A 16,764-nucleotide genomic window follows, 5' to 3' on the forward strand; every position below is an offset into this window, starting at 1 on the left:
GAAGTGGGTTTTATGGGATAATACCAGAAGTGGCAAGTTGGAAACGGAAATGGCTAGGAAAGGGGATGGAGAGAGGCAAAAGGCATGCTGGGAAGGTGGTAGCAACTGTTGCGATGGTTTTAACTGGTGGGAATTAGCAATACCCTGAGGGGATAATGTGGTGGGGAGATCTTTAGTCATTTCTAAGACAAAACATAAGATTGGTATGTAAATAATAATACTTGCATGGAAATATAGTGGTTTGTGGGCCCTGCCAATGTTCAACCACATCTGCACAATTTCCCAACATTCCCCCTACGGGTGGATACTAAGGGCTTGAACCTGGGTCCTTATACACTATAATGTAAATGCTTTACCAGGTGTGCCACCACCTGGCCCCTTGCAATTTCTGGTTGTTTTTTTTTTTTTTTAATATCCCACCTGTTATGTTATCTGAGCAGCTAAGTAACACAGCAGAATAGCTTTCTTCGACCACTTGGCATACTTTTCAGATAAATTGACTTTGGATCTAGCATTTTGAATGGATGTATCAGAACAGAGAGAAAAAGCTGAAGATACTGCACTATCATGCCGTCCTCATAAAAAATAAACAGCCAGAACTGTGAACATTGTATCATCAAGGCTTTAATTCAATATCTCCCAATCTGCCTCCCTCATTCTCTTCTTCCACCCTGTCTCCAAGGACGCAATAATGACCTCGCAAATCATTACCTTCACAGAGAAAAGTGGGTGCTGAAATATCTTTCCAGTCCTGACATGAAGGAATACGAATGTTTTTAACATCTTCGTTTCCAGGAATGAAGCCAAATAGTTTCTTTATGCTCTGCATGACAAGGAGCCGTGAATGCTGTTTTGCGGCTTGTTTGAATAATTCTCTCTCATTTTGGAGATGGTTGTCCCAGTAGTATTGCTGCAGAGAGGTGAAGGGAGAGCAGCACTTGGCCACAGAGTAGGAGACAAGGACAGCAACGGTTGCCAAGGTGATCAAAATCCAGCCCAGCATCTTCACATTGTTATTGAAAAGAAAAAGAAAGAAAACAGTAGCACACTGAATAATCAAGCAACAATCTTGGTAGGAGAGAGTCCTGTAAGACTGAACTAAAATATGGATAAGAGATTTGCTCTTTCATCCTTAACAGATTAACAGGGTGCTGATCATTGCATATGGATGTGTTATACCCAACCACTTCGACCTGCATTTTAATGACGAGGAAGTTTGACCAGTTAACTTGGAATGGAATTTAAGTACTGCCCTTGAAATGGCAGACATTGTGACCCACCAGTTAGACTTGCATAAGGTCCATAAGCTAGACTTTGCTCTAGGTCAACCATACTTTTTCCACCACTAGGTATTAGCCTAGGTATCTTATGTATCCTCAGCCTCAGTGATTAATAAGTTTCTGGTAATGATGGTGGTAAAAACAACGATATAATAGCTAATAATGGTTGCTCCTTTACTAAATTGTCTTCAATAATGTACCAACAATCTTTATTGGCATGCCTTCCTGAATTGCTATTTTCTCTTATTTTTGTGACCCAAATCAGAATGTCAGTAAGCTGATTCTTTTATGTCCCTAAATAATCTCTGTCCCTAAATAACATCTCATTGCTTTTCGTTTTCATCTCCTCTCAAATAGTCATTTCCTGAACCATTTTATGATTAGTTTTTGAAATGCATCTTGGAAAGTGGACCTGATTTTCTTTGCAACTAGTAGTTGCTACTTTTTTTTTTTAAAGATTTTATTTATTGATTCATGAGAAATGATAGGAGTGAGAGAAAGAACCAGACATCAATCTGGTACATGTGCTGCTGGGGATTGAATTTAGGACCTCATACTTGAAAGTCCAATGCCTTATCCACTGCACCACCTCCTGGACCACAGTTGCTATTCTTAAAGACTGAATTAAAGCAGTTTTCTACTCTTAGGATTTTGCATTTTTAAAAAAAATATATATCCTTTTTTCAATATTTATCAGCTGTAATGGAAGAAAGACAACCTCCACACATTTAGCAAAGCCAGCAATATGTACTTTATCCTCACCAGCAGATCTGGCCAGTATCACTGTGTGCAAAGCAAGATAGTGGCTCTCTATGCAGGCCAAGACCTACAAAGAGATTCATCACCATTTGTTTCATGTCATTTTAATCTTTTTTTTTTTTTTGAAAAGTTCATTATTGGATAGAGACAGAGAGAAGTTGAGAGGGGAGGAGAGATAGAGAGGGAAAGAGACAGAGAGACACCTGCTTTAGCACTCGTGAGACTTTGCCCCTGCAGGTGAGGACCGGGCCCTTGAGCACTGTGATGTGTGCGCTAAGTCAGGTGTACCACTGCCTGATCCCTATTTTATGGTTTTTAAACTTTGTCTCTCCTATGTATATGTTGGTATATACATCTATATGATATTTATTTATTTAAGGTTACTTGTTATTAATGAGGAAGATAGGAGGAGAGATAGAAAGAACCAGACATCACTCTGGTACATGTGCTGCTGAGGATCGAACTCAGGACCTCATGCTTGAGAGTCCAACACTTTATCCACTGCATCACCTCATGGACCATGACTCTTAGGTACTTATTAATGATATAAGATATGAGAAGAAAAATAAAAAGAGAACCAGAGACCATTCTGGTACATGCGCTGCCAGGGATTGAACTCAAGACCTCATGCTTGAGAATCTAATACTTTATCCACTGCATCACCTTCTGGACTGCTCTTTTTTAATATTTCTTATTCATTTTGTTAGGCTTATAGTACATGTTATTGGATTTCTAGTACAGTTGCTGATACGTGGGTGCAATTTCTCCTCTCCCTGTGATGGGGGTGTACAGAAGACTCAACCCCATTATAGGTCCTTTCCTTTTCTTTTGTCTCCTCTTCATTTAGTTATTTTGGGTAAAGACAGAAATAAATGGAAAGGGCAGAGTGAAATAGAGAGCGAGAGAAACAGACATCTGCAATACTGCTCCACCATTTGTGACGTCTCCACCTGCAGGAGGGACTGGGGACTGGTTACTGGGCATCCCTGAGCACTGTGACATATGCACTCTTACCAGGTGCTGGTAGATCCTTCCCCATGTACCAGGACTTCAACACTCTGCACCCTGTCCCTTCCCCTCCTTTCCCAGAGTCCTTTGCTTTGGTACAATACACCATGCCCATTATAATTCAACTTAATAGAGGTCAACGTGTAGAGGAAAGGCATCTCAGATATCCTCTAATTTATCAATGGTCTTTTCACCTAGGCTGAACTCCAGCAATGTGTTGTACGTGGGAATTAACTATGGGAACGCAGATGTGACTAATTTAAGATATGCTTTTTTTAAAAAAGATTTTATTTATTTACTCATGAGAAAGATAGAAGGAGAGAGAGAAAGAACCAGACATCACTCTGGTACATGTGCTGCCGGGGTTTGAACTCAAGACCTCATGCTTGAGAGTCCGAAGTTTTATTCACTGCGCCACCTCCCAGACCACAAGATATGATCCTTGTTAAATGCTAAGCTGGCCTGCTCTGGAGATTTACAAGACTCAGCCTAAGGAAGATTTATAAGGTTTATTAAATTTATAATTAAGTTTAAAGTGTAGCGACCCAGTCTCAGCAACCAAGCAATATGGAGGGAAAATTAAGACAAGTGCATCCATTCCTCACATTCTGGGAAGATAGTCACTTCCCTGCCTCCACCTTCCCCCACCCCATCCCACCCCATCTCCACCAGGCTGGTTGCACTGGCTGTAGGAAGACATTGTAGGCAGGTTGAGCAGACCCAACCAAACCACTCAGCACACCTTAGCAGGTCTAATCCCCAGCAGAGCCTGGCAAAGAATTATGAGGCCGGTGGCCCTGTGTGGTTGGTTGGTTAATTCTCTGAATTTGTGGTATGCTCTCTATTTCCTAGGCAGTTAGCATACTCAGCTCAGGTAGGACACAAAATTTGTATGCATAATCCTGTGTTCAATCCCCAGCACCACATATGTCGGTGTTGCATTGGTTCTCTCCCTTTCTCTCATTACTAAATAACTCTCAGAAAAAAAAAAGCCTAGAGCTTACTTTGAGAGTTTGCCTGCTTTGTCATGGACGTGAGCCAGGTTCAGACAAACTCCACTTGACTAAAGGTAGCTTCAGTGCTTCTGTCACACAAGTTCTATCTCTGTCAAGGTCGTCTGAAAAAAAGTTGGCCTGGAGCAGTGAAGCCCCCTTAATGACCCAGGAAGTAAAAGTAAATCTTTCTTTCTTTCTTTCTTTCTTTCTTTCTTTCTTTCTTTCTTTCTTTCTTCCTTTCTTTCTCTCTTCTTTTCTTTTTGTTTTTTTCTCCAGGGTTATTGCTGGGGCTTGGTGCCTGCACCACAAATCCACTGCTTCTGGAGGCAATTTTTTCACTTTTGTTACTCTTGTTTATTACTGTTATTGTTGTTATTACTGTCGTTGTTGGATAGGACAGAGAGAAATGGAGAGAGGAGGGGAAGACAGAGGGGGAGAGAAAGATAAACACCTGCAGACCTGCTTCACTGCATGTGAAGCGACAACACCCCCCCTCCAGCTGGTGGGGAACCAAGATCCTTACACCAGTCCTTGCGCTTTTGCGCCATGTGCACTTAACCTGCTGCACTACTACCTGTCCCACCCCAAAGTAAATTAATGCAAATTAAAAAAAAAAGAGGTTCAGGAGCTAGCTCATCAAGAGAGGCCATGCACTAGGACCTAGGTTTAAGCCTCCAGCAGCACATAATGAAAACAAAAAAGATAGATTCATTCTTTGCACAGTCCATTAAACCTAAAGACAAAGGCAAGCCCATACATTAGAGAAATAAGATAAAAAATAGTATAGGTGTACAGTGGGAGATAGCATAATGGTTATGCAAAGATACTCATGCTTGAGACTCCAAAGTCCCAGGTTCAGTCCCCCATACAACCATAAGCCAGAGCTGAGCAGTGCTCTGGTAAATAAATAAATATAAATAATAATAATACAGATTTTGATATGAGTGAAAACAGAAACCAAAGAAGCACAGTGAAAGAGAGATGAACTCATTTAAGGGAGAGGAGTGTCAGGAAACAATTTCCAGGAGATCATGCAAAGGCTTAAATGATTAAAATGTATGCCAGACGCAAGTTGAAGAGAGCTCTAGTAATGGAAGATAAAAAAAAAGAAAGAGTTGGGCAACCTTAAGAAGTTTAGATTTATAGGTTTAAGAAGTCATGTGAAGGGTGGGAATAGATAGCATAATGGTTTTGCAAAGAGACTTTCCTGCCTGAGGCTCCAAAGTCCCAGATTCAGTCCCCTACACCCCCATAAACCAGAGCTGAGCAGTGCTCTGGTAAGAAAAGAAAAGAAAAGAAAAGAAAGGGAGGGGAGGGGAGGGGAGGGGAGGGGAGGGGAGGGGAGGGAAGGGAAGGGAAGGGAAGGGAAGGGAAGGGAAGGGAGGGGAAGAGAAGAGAAGAGAAGAGAAGAGAAGAGAAGAGAAGAGAAGAGAAGAGAAGAGAAGAGGGAAGAGAGAAGAGAAAGTCATGTGGAGAAGCAACCTTGGGTCAGTTATTGAAGTGTGTCATGCCAAAACTTTGACTTTGTAGTAGACAATAATTGAAGAAATTTATATGGACAGTTGTGGAGTTTATCACCCAAAGGTGCATTTATAAAGATAAAATTGGCTTTGGTGTAAAAGAACGACTCAAATGCAATGAAGTTAATGTCAGTAAAATAGTTTAGAATGAAGTATGGGCAGAAAAGAGACTTGAACTTAATATGGTCTTGTGGTCAACCCAAAACAATTCAAGTGGTGATAAGGATGCGAAGGGAGTGTACATTTTAAAGCACAGATGTTGCCATATGAAAGGACCCAGGCTCAAGTTCCCAGACTTCATTTGCAGGTTCAAGAAGCTTCTTGAGTGGTAGAGCAGTGCTGCAGGTGTCTCTCCTCCTCTCTGTCTCTCTCCTTATCTCTGTCTCTAATTATATAAAAAAAGGGGGTGAGTGGCTGCCAGAAACATTGGAATAGTCATACTGGTACTAAGTCTCAGTGATGATCCTGGTGGCAAAGTAAGTAAATAAATGAATTGTTAAATAAATTCAGTGTGTATTTCTCAAAATATGAAATTTCAAGGTCGTCACTGAAGGTGATCGGGTAAAGTGGAAGTGGCATGAGTGTTTATATTGGCTCTATGAGCTTATTAGAGTTATATGATGTCACGAGCAAGGAATTAGAGCAAAGGACTCACTCAGAGAGCGTGTCGGGGTTAAATAATATATATATATTTTTACTTATTTTTAGATGCCATAGAAAGATCACACAATTCATACAACACACAGTCAACCCGACAACCCTCTCCTTACTTAATAGCGCAGGTACAGCTCACATGGTCACCACCTGATGTGTTGCCAGGCTGGAGGTCCTTTGTTCTGTTGGTGCCATCAGATTAGTGAGGGGGTCTCTGGAAGCTGGGGAAGCTGTTACTGAAGCCAGCCATGTGTGCTTTAAGATTTTAGCCACACTGGCAGCAGCCTGTTCAGTAACGGTGGAATTGCTTCTTCTAGCTGATTTCTGAGCTTCTATTTATACTTGGCTTACCTCTGGTTTCAGAGTTACAGCTCCATTGGCAAGGTTTGGGTTGACGTCTTATCTAATGCACACATATGTTTCTGTCTTATCACACTATGCAGGCGCACTATGGTTACTAAAGTTACACTTGATTTACAAGTTCATGCTCACTACCTTTATATAATCACTTCATCAGGGTTACATGTTCACTGCATATGAACTCTCTGAACTTGAGTGAGTGTCCACCACATCTGTATAATGGGATTATAATACCTGTCTCACAGACAGGTTAGATAGCATAATGGTTATACAAAGAGATTCTCATGCCTAAGGCTTTGATGTCCCAGATTCAATCCACCGCACCACCATAAGCCAGAGGTAGCCAGCGCTCTGATTTTAAATATATATATATATATATATATATATATATATGTTTGTTTTACAATATTATTAGGGTTAGGACTTAGATATGAAACATTACACAGAGTATAATAAGCATCTCAATAAATATATTTTCGTTTCATTAAATGGAAACACCTATCTGCAGATGATGCTCAGAAATATAAAATTGTTTCTTCACAGCAGTCCTTTCATGTATTACAGCTGAGATTTTACTTTTAAGTTTGAAAATCTTACCATCCTAGTGTTTCCTAAGCAAGAACATTTTCCAAGTTAAAGCTTTCCCACTGACTTTTTCACTTTCAATTACCTTCACATAATTAGCTCTCAGCCTAATAGAAAGACAGAGACAAAGTTTGTCTTCATGAGATTTTTAATTGGGCAAAACATCAATATTTTGTATATTGGTAGTAATTTTTTTCAGCTAAGCAGCTAAATTTTAATATCTGAAAAGATCTGTATCAAAAATAAGTATGTCTATGAAATAAACAACTAAAAATATCATGTTTTAATTGTATGGTTTGAAAATGTGAATTTTCATGCCATGGGTATTATCTAGCTTCGAACCTGCCCTCCTGCAGTAAAGAAAAGTTTGCTGCAATGGCATCTTTGTTTTATCTCATATATATATTTAATTAAATTATTATTATTATTATTATTTTGCCAGAGCATTGCTCAGCTCTGGCTTGTGGTATGAAGTACTGAACCTGGGACCTGGGAGCCTTAGACATGACATTCAGTTTGCATAACCTTTATGCTATCTCTCTCACCTCTTCTCTCTATCTGAGGGGAGAAAAAAATGAGAGAGAAGACCAAAAGAAAATGTGTTTTTGGGAGTTGGGCAGTAGCGCAGTGGGTTAAGTGCAGGTGGCACAAAGCCCAAGGACCAGTGTAAAGATCCCGGTTCGAGTCCCCAGCTCAAGTCTCCGGCTCCCCACCTGCAGGGAGGTCGTTTCACAAGCGGTGAAGCAGGTCTGCAGATGTCTATCTTTCTCTCCCCTTCTCTCTCTTCCCCGTCTCTCTCCATTTTTCTCTGTCCTATCCAACAACGACAACATCAATAACAATAATAACAAAAACGGTAACAAAAGGGAATGAATAAATAAATAAATATTAAAATAAAAGAAAGAAAATGTGCTTTTGGCTTCCTCTCATCTTGGGACAATCAATCTGACCCCTTTAAGGTTTATGTCTTATACTTTACTTTTGCTTCATCAAATCAATCCTAGTTGCCTACAACCTTCAGGAAATAAGAATCTGCAAAGAAAGTGGTTTTGGTTTTTTGTTTTGTTTTGGTTTTGTTCATTTGTATTTAAAGAAAACGTGTTTTTCCCAAAATGTGTTTTCTCCTTTGGAGAAACTGATGAAGGCCAATGATTTTTCTAATGGATAAAAGTACTTGTACAATTTTTAATATTTAATGTATAAACGCCAATTGTTTCTGGCCTTCTCCCACTTCACCCTACTCTCTCATACAAGCCTGTTTGTGGATGATACATTTGAAAGCCTCATTAGAATCTCTTGAAAGATATATTATTCACTTTATGAGAGAGAACAGAGTACCCACCTATCACATAAACTTCTCCTTGGACACCAAGTTTAGAATGATCATAGGAGCTTGGCTATTTTTAAGGATTTACTTTATGAGAGAGAGAGACGGGGAGATCAGAGAGCACATCCCTGGACTATATATGGTGCTGGGCCATGAACACAGGGTCTCATGCTTACAAAGAACGTGCTCTACCAATTGAACCACCTTGGTCACCAGTGAAGGATTTTCTTTTTTTAAAAAAATTATTAATAAAAAATTATTATTATTACATTTATTTATTTATTGGTTAGAGATAGACAGAAATTGAGGGGAAAGGAGAGATAGAGAGGGAAAGAGAGAGAGAGAGAGAGAGAGAGAGAGAGAGAGAGAGACCTGCAATACTGCTTCACCATGTACAAAGCTTTCCCCCTGCAGGTGGGGACTAGGGACTTGAACCTGGGTCCTTGTGCACTGTAACATGTGCGCTCAACTGGGTGCGCCACCACCTGACCCCTAGGGTTTTTCAATCATTAATAAGTTTCCAATGATCTCAGATGGCCTCTGAATTTAAGCAAAATATATGCAGAAAAGTAAAATTTGATAATACAGTGAAGGTCATACTAATGATTTCTAAAATTTATTATTTCATACGTAGAATCTGGGCACAGTATTCAGTACTTTAAATATGTTAGCTCAAACGTTCTTCACAGCAAACCTATGTGATAAATATCATTAATATCCTCACTTTTAAAAAATGTTTTATTTAGCTATTACTGGATAGAGACAGAAAGAAATTGAGAGGGGAGGGAAAATAGGGAGGGGTAAGAGACAGACAGACACTTGCAGTCCTGCTTCACCTTTGTGAAGCTTCCCTTCTGCAGGTGGTGACTGAGGGCTTGAACTGGGGTCCTTGAACACTATAATGTGTGCGCGTAACTAGATGCACCACTGCTCGGTCCCTAGTGTTCTCACTTTTACAACAAAGAAAAATGAAGCATAACTAGACTGCATAAATTGCCCAAGATTTTACAGATGGCAACAGAGGACTCAAAACCGAAGTCTGTGGGTTCCCCTGGTCCAACATCCTGACTATATATTTATTATTATTATTATTTATTTTTAAATTTTATTTATTTATTTTTTTACCAGAGATTTGCTCAGCTCTGGCTTATGGTGGTGTGGGGGATTAAACCTGGGACTTCGGGGCCTTAGGCATGAGATTCTCTTTACATAACCATCATGCTATCTACCCCCACTCCTGACTATATCTATATAGCCATTCACTAGAAGTCATTTTGAAGAGTTGGCATTCTGTTTGTATTCTACATTAAAACAATATGAAAAGCAGCAGAAATATGAAACCTTTCCAGTGACTACAGCCAACGTGAAATACCATAGTGGAAAAGGGGGGTGGGGACTTACTTGTGATTGGTATCTGTGCAGAAGAGCTATTTCATTTCTTGCCATCATCATATCTGGTTGATCTGATGAATAACATGGAAACCCAGCTAGGATCTCCTTCCGTTTGCTGGAGCTGATGTTGTGAAATAATGGATAATGGTCCACAGGTGCAAATTCACTTGCTGCACACTCGTAGAAGGTACCTGTCAGCAAGGTCACCGACAGCCATGTTAACGGAGCAACAAGTGCTCTCCCGGTGAAGCTGAAGAACCTCAGGCAAGCCAGTTTGTACTCCTGGGGATTAATTTTCCGTTGCGGAGGTACACAGCTGCAGCAGTAGTCACTGGTAATTGTCCACATTTGGCTTCTCAGAGCATAGCCAGCAACCAGAAGGATCAAGGCCGGGATGATCAGAAAAGCAGAGCCGTAGTAGAAATTTTTCCCAACTTGACAGGGACATCCGAATGTGTAAGAGGAGAACAGCTTTTGTGCACCCATGGTCAAAGCTGCAATTAAAGAGTTCATACATGTTCCACTTTTCTGCAGAGAAGATAGAACATCGTTCAGAGTTGGACTCATCCTGGGAAGTTCTTACCCAAACCAGCTTGCAGCCCTTTCTGATCATTGGACTCCACCAGCTCTAAGCATTTTATGAGATCTTCCTGGTTTAACTGGTTGTGTCAAGTGACCCAACATCCTTGCATGTTTAAAGGGTTCTAGCATCTTTCCTTGTGTACATTATGAATCGTGAACTAATAAATGAACTTCCGATTATAGCTGAAGGAAACTGAAGGAGAGACTCCTATGTAATGAGTGGGATGGTCCGTGTGTCTTCCCATGAAAGCAGAAGATGACTTAGCTGCAAACTGTGCTCATTTTGCTATGTGCTCACGTGTGTGGTACAAAAGTTCAACACCCTCAAGTAATACTATTGGACTAATACTACTCAAGGCTTTGCTATCATATAATTATAATATAAAGGTAGGTTGAAAATTCGATTATGCAATTTATTTTGTTTTCTGAAGTTTTTTAAATATTTATTTCCCCTTTTGTTGCCCTTGTTTTTTATTGTTGTGGTTATAGATGTTGTCGTTGTTGGATAGGACAGAGAGAAATGGAGAGAGGAGGGGAAGACAGAGAGGGGGAGAGAAAGATAGACACCTGCAGACCTGCTTCACCATCTGTAAAGTGATACCCCTGCAGGTGGGTCCCCGGGGGCTGGCATCAGGATCCTTAGGCCAGTCCTTACGCTTGGCACCACTTGCGCTTAACTCACTGCGCTACCGCCCTGCTCCCCTGTTTTCTGAAGTTTTGAGATTATATCTGAGTTCTTAGTTTTCTGTTTTTTTCCCTCCAGGGTTATTGCTGTGGCTCGGCGCCTCCACTACGAATCGACAGCTCCTGGAAACCATTTTTCCCCCTTTGTTGCCCTTGTTTATCATTGTTGTTATTATTGTTGTTGTTGCTGTCGTTGTTGTTAGATAGGACAGAATCGAGAGAGGACGGGAAGACAGAGAAGGGAGAGAGAAAGATAGATACTTGCAGACCTGCTTCACCGCTTGTGAAGTGACTCCCATGCAGGTGGGGAACCAGGACTCGAACCGGTATCCTTATGCTGGTCCTTGCGCTTTGCGCCACCTGCTCTTAACCTGCTGCGCTACAGCCCGACTCCCTTTGTTTTTAAATCAGAACTGTTCAGCTTTGGTTTATGGTGGTGTGAGGTATTGAACCTGGGACCTCAGAACCTCAGGCATGAGAGTCTGTTTGCATAACCATTATGTTATCTCCCCCACCTAGGATTATATCTGTAAACAAGGAATAGTATAATAAAATATGAGATGCTTTCCATATTTATTTAATCAACAAATACTACACAGCTTCTACATTAAAAAATAAAAAACCTACATGGTTAGGCTTAGAAGTGAATAAAATGTGTGGTCTGAGAGGTGGATAAAGCATTGGACTCTCAAGCATGAGGTCTTGAGTTCCATCCCCCGCAGCACATGTACCAGAGGGATGACTGGTTCTTTCTCTCTTTCCTTCTAAATAAACGAAAAATTTTTGGTTCTTTTTTAAATATTTATTCCCATTTGTTGCCCTTGTTGTCTTATTGTTACAGTTATTATTGTTGTTGTTATTGATGTTGTTGGACAGGACAGAGAGAAATGGACAGAGGAGGGGAAGACAGAGAAGGGGAGAGAAAGACACCTGCAGACTTGCTTCACCGCCTGTGATGCGACTCCCCTGCAGGTGGGGAGCTGGGGGCTCAACCGGGATCCTTACGCCTCTTCTTGTGTTTTGCGCCATGTGCACTTAACCCTCTGTGCTACCGCTCGACTCCTCATAAATAAAATTTTTTAAAAATGTGACTAAAATGGAAGTTTCTCTTCTCAAACACTCACTTGGACATGGCTAGACAACTTAATTAGTAAATTGAAGCATAATGCTGAGGAATTCACCCAAAGTACAGTAGGAATAGACAAAGATAATTTGTAAAAACATTTCAGACTGGGGCTGGGCAGTAGCGCAGCGGGTTAAGCCCACATGGCGCAGAGCGCAAGGACCGGTTCAAGGATCTTGGTTCGAGTCCCCAGCTCCCCACCTGCAGGGGGTTTGCTTCGCAAGTGGTGAAGCAGGTCTGCAAGTGTCTTTCCTCTTCTCTGTCTTCCCCTCCTCTCTCAACTTCTCTCTGTCCTAGCCAACAACAACAGCTATAGCAACAACAACAAACACAACAAAAGGGCAAGGGCAAGGACAAGGACAAGGACAAGGGCAACAAAAATGGGAAAAATGGCCTCCAGGAGCAGTGAATTCATAGTGCAGGCACCGAGCCCCAGCGATAGCCCTGGAGGCAAAAAAAAAAAATCAGGGAAATAGAATGCAGATTAAGCAACTCCATGATCTTTATAATATCAATTCCAGGATGAAAAAGTGAAGGAATAGGTGAAATAATATTTGAAAATAAATTAGGGTTTTTTTTTTTTTGTCTTCTGAAGAATGTTAGGTTTTTTTTAGCAATGTAAATAAACATAGACCTCCATATAGACTTATCCTAGCAAAACTACAGACTTTGATAGTTTTGCTTTGTTTCATAATGGTGTTTGTTTGTTTGTTTGGTCATTTCCAGGACTTTACCATTCTGGGCTGACTTCTTCAGATAGAAAGAAACAAAGGCAGAGAAACTGTAGCACCAAGCTACTACCTTCAGTGTAGCAAAGTTCACTACTGTGAACTTTGTGGTGAAGGCTAGAGACCAAAAGACAATAGAATTCAAGGCTTAGTATCAGCCATTCTATCTCTCAAAAAAGGAAAATAAAGACATGTAAAGACTAAGATAATTTGGGCCCAGGTGGTGGTGCACATGTTACAGTGCACAAGGACGCAGGTTCAAGCTCCCAGTCCCCACCTGCAGGGGGAAAGCTTTGCAAGTGGTGAAGCTGTGTTTCAGATGTCTCTCTGTCTCTCTCCCATCTTTACCACCCCCTTCCCTCTCGATTTCTGGCTGTCTCTATCAAATAAAGATAATAAAATTTTTAAAAATATGATTATTAAGGTTTTGTTTAAAAAGATTTTATTTATTTATTAATGAGAAAGATAGGAGGTAAGAAAGAACCAGACATCACTCTGGTATGTGTGCTGCTGGGGAACTCAGGACCTCATTCTTGAAAGTCCAATGCTTAATCCACTGCACCACCTCCTGGACCACAGGGTTTTGTTGTTGTTGTTGTTGTTGTTTGTTTTAATTCCAGCAAGGAGAAAAGCAAACTGAGAAAGGCATGAAAGCAAAATCTAGTGATGACTACAAAATTCATTTTAAAGTTGATGCATGAGTTATCAGGAGAAATACCATATACTTTCATTTCAAAAGACATAACTAAGGCATTATGCATTTATAATAAGATAGCACTATTAAATGGTTAAAGTGAGAAGGCTAGACATACCAATGATTGGTGAGGACTGGACAACAATTAGAACTCTTCCTAGATTTTTTTTTTTTTTTTTTACCAGAGCACTGCTCAGCTCTGGTTTATGGTAATGCAAAGGATTGAAGCTGGGACTTTGGAGTCTCAGGCATGAGAGTCTCTGCATAATCATTATGTTCTCTACCCCGACACAACTAGAACTCTTACATATTAGCACTGGGAATATAAAATGGAATGACCACTTGGAAAATTGTCGGCTTCTTAAAAGTTAAATATTCACCTGCCATAACGTAACAGTACTTTGTCTCCTAGTTACTCACTCAGTATAAATAAATGCATCTGTCTACATGAAAATTTGTACAAGAATGTCTGTAGCAATTTTATTAATAACAACTGCAAATTGGAACTAACACAAATGCTCACCAGTGGGCAAGTGAATCTGCAGATTGCCTGGTATCCTCATAAAGGAGCACTCCTCAGCAAAATAGAAACAGTAAACTACCACTACATAGACAATGAGAATCAATTCTAAATAATCTTCTGGATGAAAGAATATAGACAAATGTGTATATAATGTCTGGCTCTACATAAAATTTTAAAAATGGGGACCAGGTGCACACCTGGCTGAGCACATGGTGTTACAATGAGCAAGGACACAGGTTCGAGCCTCTCATCCCCACCTGCAGAGCAACAGTTTTGCAAATACTGAAGCAGGGCTGCAGGTGTTTCTTTGTCTCTCTCTCTCTCTCAATTTCTGGCTGTCTGTATTCAATAAAGATAATAAAATATTTTAAATAAAATTCTAAAAATGTAAATTATTCTGACAAAGCAAATTAGTGATTTTTAATTTAATTTAATTTTATTTTATTTTTGTCTCCAGGGTTATTGCTGGAGCTCGGTGCCTGCACTATGAATCCACTGTTCCTGGAGGCCATTTTTTTTCCTTTAGTTGCCCTTGTTGTCTATCATTGTTGTTACTGCTGTCATTGTTGCTGGATAGGACAGAGAGAAATGGAGAGGGGAAGACAGAGAGGAGAGGAAAGACAGAGAGGGGGAGAGAAAGATAGACATCTGCAGACCTGCTTCACCTCCTGTAAAACAACCCTCCCTGCAGGTGAGGAGCCAGGGCTCGAACCGGGATCCTTAGGCTGGTCCTTGCACTTTGCGCGCTTAACCCACTGCACACTTAACGCGCTGTGCTACCGCTCAACCCCCAGATTAGTGATTTCTTAGGGAATGGGGGAGAAAGAATAGAAGAAAAGATTACCAAGTGCTTGAGAAAACTTTTGAAGGTTGTATCAATTTGCACTCATGGAATTTTAATTCAAGGATGTGACTAATTACATAGAGAGGTCAATGCCACTGATTGAAGAATTTATTACAAATATTTACAGAGAAGAGGGCACGCCAGGGCACTCAGGGCAACATGGGAAGTATCAGGCGTGGTCAGGAAACAGAAAGTAGATGGGGAATGTCTAGGTCAGAAACTTTTATTTGAGTTTTATGGGGAATGTAAGGCAAAACAGGAAATAATTTATAAATGACCAATCTAATAATTCTGGCAGAACTTGGGACATAGGACCTATCTCTACTATCTGGTAGCTGATCTTGATTTGATCAGTGGAAATGTTGTCTTGGTGTATGAGGCTTAAATACAAACATAGTTCAGGGCCCGGGTGGTGGTGCATTTGGCTGAACACACAATGTTACAATGTGCAAGGACCCAGATTCGAGTCCCTGGTCCCCACCTGCAGGGGGAAAGCTTTGCCAGCTGTGAAGCAGGGCTGTAGGTGTCATTCTCTCTCCTCCTCTATCTCCCTCTACCCTCTCGGTTTCTGGCCGTTTCTATCCAATAAATAAAGATAATTAAAAAAAAACATAGTTCAGAGTATGAACTCTGGATCACACCGGAGACATAAACTGCTTTGGCTGTTTGGCTCTATAATTAAGTGATGCCAAATCCATATATAATCTGAGAAAACACAGTTAAAACAGGGGTAATTAAAATATTAATTATGTTGACTGATTGGTTGATTATACACTTGAGAGTACATACATATATAAAAACCCATCAACTATATACATAAATGGTCGTAACAAGGCACTAAAAATTTTGTAACCTTGGGTATAACATAGTAGTTAGAGCATTAAGCTTGTATCATGAGGTCCCAAGTTCATTCTCTGCTATCATATCTACTAGAGTGATATTCTGGGTCTCTCTCTTTTTCATAAGTAAATATTTTAAAATGCAGCAAAGATTTTAAGTATGATTGATATATTATAAAATGCAGTGGATAGATAATAAAAAGTAACAGAAATTGAAAGGGAATGTTGGCAGGAAAGGAAATAATAGCAAATGAAAGAGCATGATAAAAAGAAAACACAAAATAATGGTAGAAATGAAACCAAACAATTAATAATCAGAACATAAATGATTTTTAAAAATATCTTATTGAGAGAAAAACAGAGAGTGGTACAGAGAGAGATAGACGGTAGATACCAAAACACTGCTCAGCTCCAGTTTATAGTGGTGCTGGGGATTAAACCTAGGACGTTGGACTCTCAGGCATGGAAGTCTTTTGTGTAACCATTGTGCTGTCTGTCTCCCTAGTCACAAATGATTTCAAGTGGCAAACAATGACTAAATACTGTGTACAAGGAAAGATGCTAAGAACTTAATCTTTCTTTTTTTTATTTGACTACCAGGATTACCACTAGAGCACCTGTATGACTCCACCACTCTTGGCCAACTATTTTGTTTTAGATAGAGGAAGATGGGAAGAGAGAGTGAGAGAAAATAATAGCAGTACTACTCTATCACTCATGAAGCTTCCCCTGATGATGTCCGCCTGATGATGGTGGTGACCAGGGACCAGTCCTGATCCTTGAACATGGTAAAGTGTGTGGTCTACTGGGCGAACTATCATCCAGCCCCTTAAGAACTTAATCTTCTTTAACCCTCACAGTAACTTT

At 40.3% G+C, this 16,764-nt stretch overlaps 2 protein-coding genes across 4 annotated transcripts in view; one reads left to right on the forward strand and one right to left on the reverse strand.

Moving 5' to 3' along the window:
• Positions 1 to 604: 604 nt before the first annotated feature.
• Positions 605 to 10,522, reverse strand: CALHM4 (calcium homeostasis modulator family member 4). 3 transcript variants are annotated; one of them, XM_060190591.1, is made up of 2 exons: positions 9,890 to 10,522; positions 605 to 910 (listed from the first exon to the last, which is right to left on the reverse strand). In XM_060190591.1, exons 1-2 carry the CDS (start codon positions 10,445 to 10,447, stop codon positions 617 to 619), a joined length of 852 nt encoding a protein of 283 aa, XP_060046574.1. In that variant the 5' UTR covers positions 10,448 to 10,522; the 3' UTR covers positions 605 to 616. The 3 variants fall into 3 exon arrangements, with proteins under 3 accessions (XP_060046574.1, XP_007521101.1, XP_060046575.1); XM_007521039.3 differs by having other exon boundaries at positions 605 to 1,003; positions 9,890 to 10,512; XM_060190592.1 differs by lacking the exon at positions 9,890 to 10,522 and adding an exon at positions 6,333 to 6,531 and having other exon boundaries at positions 605 to 1,003.
• Positions 10,523 to 10,690: 168 nt separating this feature from the next.
• The window catches only part of TRAPPC3L (trafficking protein particle complex subunit 3L), a 63,033-nt gene continuing 56,959 nt past the window's right edge, over positions 10,691 to 16,764 (forward strand). The window contains exon 1 of the mRNA XM_060190595.1: positions 10,691 to 10,849. Coding sequence (XP_060046578.1) covers positions 10,706 to 10,849 — 144 coding nt within the window. The 5' untranslated portion in view covers positions 10,691 to 10,705. The remainder of the gene's footprint in view (positions 10,850 to 16,764) is intronic.

Source organism: Erinaceus europaeus, chromosome 4 (genome assembly GCF_950295315.1).
Source record: "Erinaceus europaeus chromosome 4, mEriEur2.1, whole genome shotgun sequence".
NCBI lineage: Eukaryota > Metazoa > Chordata > Mammalia > Eulipotyphla > Erinaceidae > Erinaceus > Erinaceus europaeus.